The sequence below is a fragment of the Erythrolamprus reginae genome, chromosome 5, assembly GCF_031021105.1.
Source record: "Erythrolamprus reginae isolate rEryReg1 chromosome 5, rEryReg1.hap1, whole genome shotgun sequence".
Lineage (NCBI taxonomy): Eukaryota > Metazoa > Chordata > Lepidosauria > Squamata > Dipsadidae > Erythrolamprus > Erythrolamprus reginae.
Genome location: NC_091954.1, coordinates 93,825,529 through 93,835,292, shown reverse-complemented (window position 1 = coordinate 93,835,292; position 9,764 = coordinate 93,825,529). Strand labels below are relative to the sequence as shown.

General features: G+C 40.5%; 1 protein-coding gene across 1 annotated transcript in view; it reads right to left on the bottom strand.

Moving 5' to 3' along the window:
* Positions 1-1,755: 1,755 nt before the first annotated feature.
* GFM1 (G elongation factor mitochondrial 1) overlaps positions 1,756-9,764 on the bottom strand; it is a 53,126-nt gene continuing 45,117 nt past the window's right edge. Inside the window, exons 14-18 of the mRNA XM_070753528.1 lie at positions 8,757-8,919; positions 7,026-7,170; positions 5,359-5,519; positions 3,217-3,270; positions 1,756-2,128 (exon numbers count right to left, since the gene is read on the bottom strand). Of these exons, the coding sequence (XP_070609629.1) occupies positions 1,997-2,128; positions 3,217-3,270; positions 5,359-5,519; positions 7,026-7,170; positions 8,757-8,919 (655 nt within the window). The 3' untranslated portion in view covers positions 1,756-1,996. The remainder of the gene's footprint in view (positions 2,129-3,216; positions 3,271-5,358; positions 5,520-7,025; positions 7,171-8,756; positions 8,920-9,764) is intronic.

Here is a 9,764-nt window from a genome sequence, read left to right as displayed (position 1 = left end):
CCTCTGTGCAAGCCAAAAATACGCTGCCCAGCACACACATACACAATGGAGCTGATCTAGGGCAACGGCTCATGTGCCAGCAGATATGGTTCCATATGCCACCTGTGGCACCCGTGCCATAGGTTCACCACCACTGTCCTAGAAGGTAGTGCTGGCAAATCACTTCTCTACTATTACCAGAAAATGATACAGACATCTCTTTATGGCCCCAGGGATACAATTTACTTCATATGAAACCAAAAGTATTCATTCTCCTTACAATAGGATAGTTAAGAGAAAGCTTCTTGCTCTTAAGATTTTAAAGGAGGCACATAAAATGTCATTCTGAGCACTTAAGTTCTATTCAGATAGTCCTGCAGGACTGTAGAGTCCACCATTCCTAATAATTTAATACATAAGTAGATGTAGAAATTGCATGGCTCTCTTCATATGGGAGGTATTGGGGGAGGGACAAAATTCCCTTCGTACAAGTAGGCTGGGTGGGTGTCCCACTGAGAAATCAGACATGTTTCTTCATGGGCAACAGAGATTTTAGCAATATCCAATACAGTGCTACCTCATGATATGAACCCCTCGTCTTACGAACAACCCGAGATACGAACCCGGGGTTCAGAAGGATGCTGGAAAGCCTCCCGGCTGTTTTAAAAGGTGACAGCTGGGCAGCGGGGCTTCCCAGCGGCTTCCCGAACCCAAACTTTTGCCGAACTTCTGGGTTCGGCGTTTGGGAGGCCGCTGGGAAGCCCCGCCGCCCGGCTGTCACCTTTTAAAACAGCTGGGGGGCTTCTCGGAGGCCTCCTGAACGCCGAACCCGGAAGTTCGGGTTTGGCGTTCGGGTTTAGGAGGCTGCTGGGAAGCCCCCCGGCTGTTTTAAAAGGTGACAGCCGGGCTTCCCAGCGGCCTCCCAAACCCGAACTTTTGCCGAACTTCCGGGTTCGGCGTTCGGGAGGCCGCTGGGAAGCCCCGCCACCCGGCTGTCACCTTTTAAAACAGCCGGGAGGCTTCTTGGAGGCCTCCCGAACGCCAAACCCGGAAGTTCAGGTTTGGTGTTCGGGTTCAGGAGGATGCTGGGAAGCACCCCCGGCTGTTTCAAAAGGTGACAGCCGGGTGGTGGCATTTTTTTGCGTTTTATTTTTTTTCGTTGCATGGATTAATGGATTTTACATTGTTTCCTATGGGAAACAATGTTTTGTCTTACGAACTTTTCGTCTTACGAACCTCCCCCTGGAACCAATTAGGTTCGTAAGACGAGGTATTACTGTATATGGCAACTGAAACGACACACCTTTATGCTGCCTTGAGCTCCTTTCAGTCAGTAACTGATGTGTCTGGCTCTCTAGAATCGTTTCCTAGATTTTGCTCAGGCATCAAAATAAGTGGGATTCTTACTGCAAGTGAATTCCAAAGTATGGAAAAATAGTCAATAACATTAAAATATATTGTTTGCTGCATTAAGTCTAGAAGAAGGGAAAGGGGGAAAAATCATTCTGTTCTACCATCTCTTCATGTATTATTAGAAAAATAAACATTACATATCCTTCAAATGTTCGTGTTACATTACAGGATTGCCTTTTGTACATCAAGTTGAAGGTAAGATTATTTAGTCCCCTAGTTCAGATTCAGTAGGTATTATCAAAAAAAGCTCAGGTAAGGGTCTGCTAATTCTCTTGCATTTGATTTTTTGATAAATTAAGGAAAGTATTCAAAAATAAAAGAGGTATGCAGAGAGCATTATAGTGAGGTCAAAGGAGACAGATGAAAAGAACATTATCATCTTAATTTAATATAAGCCCCTAAAACAAAACTTTTTAATATAAATTAAGATAGTGATTCATTTATGGAATTTTTGTACAAACATCAGTCTTTTTATGACTTAATAAAGTCAAAGTTTTGATTCAGGATGAAATTGCTCTGAATTTTCTTCATCTATTCAATTGAACGTCTTGTAACAAATATAGCTGGTGGGCAGTTTCTTGTATAGGACTGATCTGAAGGTGCTTTAACCTTTGACCTTGCCCTTTTTCCCAGTAAGTTGTCCTGTTGCTTCAAGGTATTGGTTAATTAATTCTTCCTGTGTATTGAATGAACAGGCTTGGTATTTGGTGTATTCCATTGTGTATTCTCCTTTTCCCTGGAGAGAAAATATTCTCATTAAATTATGAATAATTTAAACAATTTATCAATTGTCATGGCAAAGTGCTAGTTTACATGTATTGCATGGCGGAAGAGAAATTTGCAAGCATAGTTGACATAGTAAGTAGCTGATAACTGGACTAGCAACTGAGTTTACAACATGAAAAGGCACTGCAAGTCTTTGAAATACATACACTTCTAGAGATAAAATGCTAGATTTTCGAATCAGCTTCCAACCTTTCTCTATTCACACCTTTGTTTCTACACTCCTTGTCCTTCACTTTCTCTTCTCATTCCTTTTAAGTAAGGGTGATAAAAAAGATTTAAATCAAAGGCAGTGTCTAATTATTTATATATTTATGTGCTGCCCATCTTGTCTACAGGCCACCTTAGGTGGGTTACAAACATTTATCTGCCCTTGTGGATCGTCTGGCATAGATAGCTGTGTTTTAAATGAACCAACCAGAACTATCCAACTCACACTGACTCACCAGGAGTCAAAACAAAAGGGAAAAAAATAGGTGTAGGCAAAGAAAGAGTTTCTGCATCAATACAAAATCTGTTTATGCTAGTCTTGCACAAATCAGAATTTATCCTTGAACGGGAAGCAAGCAGCAAAGGAAAAAATATGTTTGGAGTGGCTAACAATGGCAGTAATGTGAAGCACTATTAGTCCATTAGTAATGTGAAGTTTGCTTAACAGACCAGGTGAAAATCTCAGGGGGCCAGAACTTAGGTTAAAGACCCATCATCCCTTCTATAAATTATTCAGTCTCATTTCCTAGGTACACCTTTTTATGCTAGGTGACTTTCTGGACCGGCTCTGCACTGATCTAACCTAACCTGACCTTCCTTTCCCTTCCCTCCTCCCCCCCTTTCCCCTTCGCTCTGCTTAGCTCTCTTCAAGTTCTCTTTCTACTTTGTTATTTTAAACAAGATTAATTATTCGTTTTCAGAAGCTGCATCTATACCAACACTGAAAAAAATGACATGTACTATAGTAAAAATGACCTGAATGAGATAACGATAAATGCTGGAAAACTATAACATGGCTTTAACAAATTCAGAAAGTATCTTCCCACTTACCTCTGTACATGACCTTAGTTCTGTAGCATATCCAAACATATCGTTCAATGGCACCTAAGGAAAAAGTGATAGAGAGAGAATTGGTAATAATTGTTTTTCTTAATTTAAGAAGCATCCACAAAATTAGAAATTGGGATTTACAAATCACTTACACACCTACCACTAACTGCACAGAAAAAAATAGCTTTTTAGAATGAATTCAAGACATGATATGCAGCTCCTTCATACCCTTTTTGTAACTTAATTAATAACAAAGAATCTCGTGACACCTGAAACATCAAGTTATTTACCATGTTTCCTTGAAAATAAGACCATGTCTTATATTTTTCTGAACCCCGAAATAAGCACTTGGCCTAATTGCCCTGCATTCAAAAGCCCAATTGGGCTTATCATCAGGGGATGACTTATTTTGGAGGAAACGGTATATGCTCTGCTATATGAGCTGTAAGATAGAGATGCAATTCCATAGTTTCCTTTTCCGAGGATTCAGACTCAGTGGTATGTGAACCAATCCTGGAAATCTGGATTTCCTGTGTTATAAAAATATAATCCTGATGCTCTTTTCCGCACATCATTCATCTGAAAGCATTAGCAAACGAACTTTAAATAATAAAAGTGCCACAATGAAGAGTTAATGTCTAATTTTATTGAAGTTTACTTATTTACTGAAAGAGTAGTAAATCCTTGGAACAAACTTCCAGCAGACGTGGTTGGTAAATCCACAGTAACTGAATTTAAACATGCCTGGGATAAACATATATCCATCCTAAGATGAAATACAGGAAATAGTATAAGGGCAGACTAGATAGATCATGAGGTCTTTTTCTGCCGTCAGTCTTCTATGTTTCTATGTTTCGCATCAAAAGCAGTAAATGTTCAGCAGCCAATGAGACCCCGAAGCAGCCACCAAAGGTACTTTCTGGCCTAGACCAATTAACCAGTGATTTACTATTACTCAAAGGCTGCCCAATGGGTACTCCCCTCTTCTGCTCTTGTCTAGGTTCCCACCAAAATGGTAACTATTTATCTACTCACATTTTTTTATGCTTTCAAACTGCTAGGTGGGCAATTGCTGGAGCAGGCAGCTGTAGCTCACCCCACTATTTAGTACCCAGGTCTTAAATTCAAGCCTGCTAATCATCAATCCTCCGTTCCAACCACAGAGCCACAAAACCCATTTTATTAAAAGTTTTTAATAAGTGTTAAGGAGTGTGCAGAACGACCCTTGAGTTATCAAGGATATGCACAGAGGAAACATGGGATTCCAGCAGATATCCAGGAGATATGAGTAAATTATTCAGTCATACAAAACAGATACATTAAAGTTCAATTAGTGTTTACTTTGGAAATAACACAGTCAAGTTAAACAGTCCGGTCATACACATCCAAATCAGTCAATATCTCTCAATACAATAATATTACAAGCCTGTCTTTGTCTTACATATCAGACATACTTTACAGCTTGCAAATACATCAAACTATCATTGAATGCACAGAGCTTACTACATCAGTCACAGTGAATAAGCAGAAAGAACAGAGAGAGCAGAGAGGGAGGATAATGCTTTCTGTCTCCCTCTTATGGTAATTTGCAGCACTACATCTTAAAGCTATAGTACTTCAATACATACAAACATTCATTGTTAGCTTGTTTATATATTGCAATCCCAACTGTCTTGCAGAGTACAAACATTAAGCATAGTAAAAACTAACATAAAGTAACAAGAAGGAAAAAGAACAATTTTGAAAGTGCAGAAAAAAGGAAAAGAATAGGAAAGAAAAAAGCAACTCCTCCAATAATAAGTGGCTTTCAACCATTATAACTGAGCATAAGCTAACACCTTTTCACTCACTTTTAATGTTACTACTCTTTATGGTCTCCTCACAAGAAGCTGCCATGAGAGACTCATGACCGATCTCCTGTTTTTACCCTCCAGAGTGCTTCAAAAGACCAGCGTACTCGACTGACCTTTCATTCTTCACAGCAATTGTTTTTTCTGCTTATTCATGGAGATGTCTTTAGTGAGCCACAACAGAAGCAATAGTTAATATTTTAATGACTTAACTCGTCAGCATTTTGGTAAATAGATATGAATAAAATCATTATCTGAATAGTAATTTTAGATAACAGTAGTATACACATACCTCAGCAATAAGAACAAAATAGTCTTCAGCTGCCTCTTGTCCCGTGATAACACCATGACGCCGATTAATTCCAGCCATGACTGGTCCTTGGAATTCAACTGGTGCTATGACTTCCACATCCATAATGGGCTCAAGAATACATGTTCTTGCCTCTTTCAGAGCTGAGTTAAAAAGAACGAGATGATACAACACCTATTCCAGTGAGGGCAAACCTTTTTTTGCTTGGGTGCCAAAAGGGCATATGCACGCACAATAGCCTTCATGATAGCGTGTGCATGCCCACACCCATAATGCAATGCCCACCCTGAGCATGTGCAAACAGCACCTCCCCACCCGTGCTGCCCCTGCGCACACACCGAAGCATCAGAACTTCGAGTAGGCCCATTGGGTCCATTTTTGCCATATACAGGTTCCAGAGGCTTTCCTGAAGCCTGGGGAGGGTAAAAATGGCCTCCCTCTCACCTTACAGAATGCCAAAATCAGCTGGCCAGCGCGCACATACGCAGTGGAACTGACATAGAGCAACACCTCACATGCCCTCAGATATGGCTCCCGGTGCCACCTGTGGCACGCGTGCTGCAGCTTCGCCCTCACAGATCCATTTTTATATTTACTATTTAACACACATCATCACAAAGAGTCATCTTGTGGTGAGATGGGCGGCAAGTAAACTTAATATGAATGAATGGATATCTATATAGAACTACAGTATGTAAAGACTTGTTTTCACATCAAGTTGAATAATAACAAAAAAACCCATCATTTGTAAAAAAAACAGTTGCATGATATACTCCAAGACAGCTGTTTTATGGCCACGCCAGTTGGAGGAAGCAGAATTTAAACAGTAAACTGTCCTACCTAAATCAAGATAATTCTTGCTAAAGATTTTGAAATTAGCATCAGGTGACAGCTTGTTAAAGACTGCTTAGTAGATTGCTGGTTTCTGCACTAGATGATCTCCAAAATTTTCTAAGACATTCAGTCATTCATACATTCAATTATTTTATGGAAGTTACATCCACTTATTAATATAAAGCCCAAATATCTTTGCAACAATAAGATATGGGAAATCATAAGCAGATATAAATAGGAAAGAAATGAAATTCTTCAGAACATAAAAGACAAGTCTAAAGTCATAAATGGTGTATAGCAATAAAAATTAAAGGACTAGGCTTGACGGGTGGGGTTGGTTTGGATAGAAAGAAATATCCTGTTTTTAAATATTGATATCAAGTTATAAATTGGGACCGGAACTGTCGTTGCTGAGCAATGGGATGTTAAGTAAGTCTCATACAATTTTATTACCTTTTTCACAGTCACCAAGCGAAACACCATGGCCATTAAATGAATCATAGTTGTTAAGCAAATCTGGCTTCCCCCATTGGCTTTGCTTGTTGCCTGGGAAGTTGCAAATGGCCATCATGCAACTCTAAGATGCTACAATCATTGTAAATACAGAACATGCCAGTTGCCAAGTGACCAATTTTTTATCACATGATGGTGGAGATGCTGTGATGCTCTTAAGTGCAAGGACCTGATATTTTTTCAGCACCCTTTAACATCAAATAATCATTACACAAATGGCCAGAAGTTGAAGATTACCTATATCAGTAGTATGGATAAGTTATAAAGAACAGTAAAGCATTTGAAAGAAAACTTTTTAGTACCTTGCCTCACAGCACCTTCAGCAGCTCGGATGAAAGAGATTTCATTAGAATCCACCATGTGGTTAGCTCCGTCCTCCAAGACAAATCGGATCCCTGAAATCTTGTGACCTATCAATGGGCCTTTCTCACATGCATCATAGAATCCCTATAAAATATGAGTGGCCATGAGTGATTTCTGACCTAAATGATACTGTAGAATTTAATAGGCAGAATATTATTGAAAATAAAACATACAAAAATGCATGTATTAATTTATATACTTGAAACAAATTATAGTCTAGTGTATAATTGACTTGGTGACACCTGATGAAGTGGACAAGGCCATTGGAGCTGTGAGTTCCGCCACCTGTCTACTGGATCCGTGTCCCTCTTGGTTGGTTTCGGCCAGTCGAGAGGTGACAGGGAGCTGGGTCCAGGAGATTGTCAACGCCTCCTTGGGGAGGGGGTCCTTTCCGGCTCCTTATAAGGAGGGACTTGTGCGCCCCCTCCTCAAGAAGCCTTCCCTGGACCCAGCCGTGCTCAATAACTACCGTCCAGTCTCCAACCTTCCCTTTATGGGGAAGGTTGTTGAGAAGGTGGTGGCACTTCAACTCCAACGGTCCTTGGAAGAAGCCGATTATCTAGGTCCTCAGCACTCTGGATTCAGGCCTGGCTACAGCACGGAAACTGCTTTGGTTGCGTTGATGGATGATCTCTGGCAGGCCCAGGACAGGGGCTTGTCCTCTGTCCTGGTGCTTCTTGACCTCTCAGCGGCTTTCGATACCATCGACCATGGTATCCTTCTGCACCGGCTGGAGGGGTTGGGAGTGGGAGGCACTGTTCTTCAGTGGTTCTCCTCCTACCTCTCCGGTCGGTCACAATCGGTGTTAGTGGGGGGTCAGAGATCGACCTCTAGGTCTCTCCCTTGTGGGGTACCTCAGGGGTCGGTCCTCTCCCCCCCTGCTATTTAATATCTACATGAAACCGCTGGGTGAGATCATCCAAGAGCGTGGGGTGAGGTATCATCAATACACCGATGATACCCAGTTATACCTCTCCACCCCATGTCCAGCCAACAAAGCAGTGGAAGTGATGTGCCGGTGGAGGATGTTGGGGCCTGGATGAGTGTCAACAAACTCAAACTCAACCCAGACAAGACGGAGTGGCTGTGGGTCTTGCCTCCCAAGGACAATTCCATCTGTCCGTCCATTACCCTGGGGGGGGGGGATTATTGGCAATGACATATGACATCATCGGGTGGGAAAAACCGTGGTATAGGGGGGAAACCCACAAAGTATTTTTTTATTAATATTTTTGAAAAACCGCGGTATAGACTTTCCGCGAAGTTCGAACCCGCGAAAATCAAGGGAACACTGTACTATAAATTAAATAACCATGTGCCATCAAGTTTTTGCCGACTCTTAGAGACCACATAAATATTGTAAGATTAGATTACTGCAAAAAAGAAATGACACATTTGAAGATGCCCTTGCATGGTTTTAAAATCCTAAGAAATGAGCGATGAACTCAAGCCCTGTAGTGGTCTCCCCATATATCTACAACTTCCAAAAACTGCTGGTATTTGCTTAAAATTTGGCATCTAATTCATTACTCTGACTTGAAAAGAAATCTCAACATCCTCTAGAATTGTACATCAAAGTAATTATGCTCTAAAATAAAAAAAAACAGTATAGGGCTCTACCTTCAATCATATCTGGTTCGTATTTAATGTAATAAATAAATATATATTACCTTTTGAATAGCTGGGAGAAAATGCTTTGGAATATTTGTCCCAATTGTTTTGTCAAGAAATTCCACTTTGGTAAAATTCTCTTGTTCTAGAGGCTCCAAATACCCTATTACTTTCCCATACTGGCCTGCCCCACCAGACTGCTTTTTGTGAGTATAATCAAACCTGCAAAAAATGAAAATATTATGCTACAGCCAAATCACATCTGCTCTTGTTGTTTAATGTAATATAATGTAATGCAGTGGGAGGTTGCTACACCCCAGGGCTTCATTCCAGTGGCTGCCGCCAGATTGCACAATTTGCGTGTGACCGTTCTGGTACCATCTCTGCCGGTCCGGCAGGCAGCACCGTCTTTTTTTCTGCATTTTGGGGCCTTTTTTACTTCCTGCGCATACGCAGAAGTAAAATCTCGCAAGGGGATGCTTGCATGCGTGAGACTTTGGCAATATTATTTTACTGAAAGAGTAGTAGATGCTTGGAACAAACTTCCAGCAGACCTGATTGGTAAATCCACAGTAACTGAATTTAAACATGCCTGGGATAAACATATATCCATCCTAAGATAAAATACAACAAATAGTATAAGGGCAGACTAGATGGACCATGAGGTCTTTTTCTGCTGTCAATCTTCTATGTTTCTATGAAAATATTTCATTCATTCAGATTTAGGATGTGTTATTTGAGTGTTCCCTTTATTTTTTTGAGCAGTATACATTTGTCAAGAATCATGAGGTACAACACTTGATTGTCATAGGAGTCAAATAAGCAATGAAGAAACACTAATAAAAATCTTAAGGACACAAGCAACAAGTTACAGTCATACAGTCATAAGTGGGAGGAAATGGTGATAGGAATGATGAGAAAAAACTAGTAGTAATAGTAGTGCAAACTTAGTAAATGGTTTGACTTTCAAGGGAATTATTTATTTAGCAGAATAATGGCATTTTGGGGGGGAAACTGTTCTTTTGTCTAGTTGTCTTGGTGTTCAATGTTCTGTACGGACCTTTTGA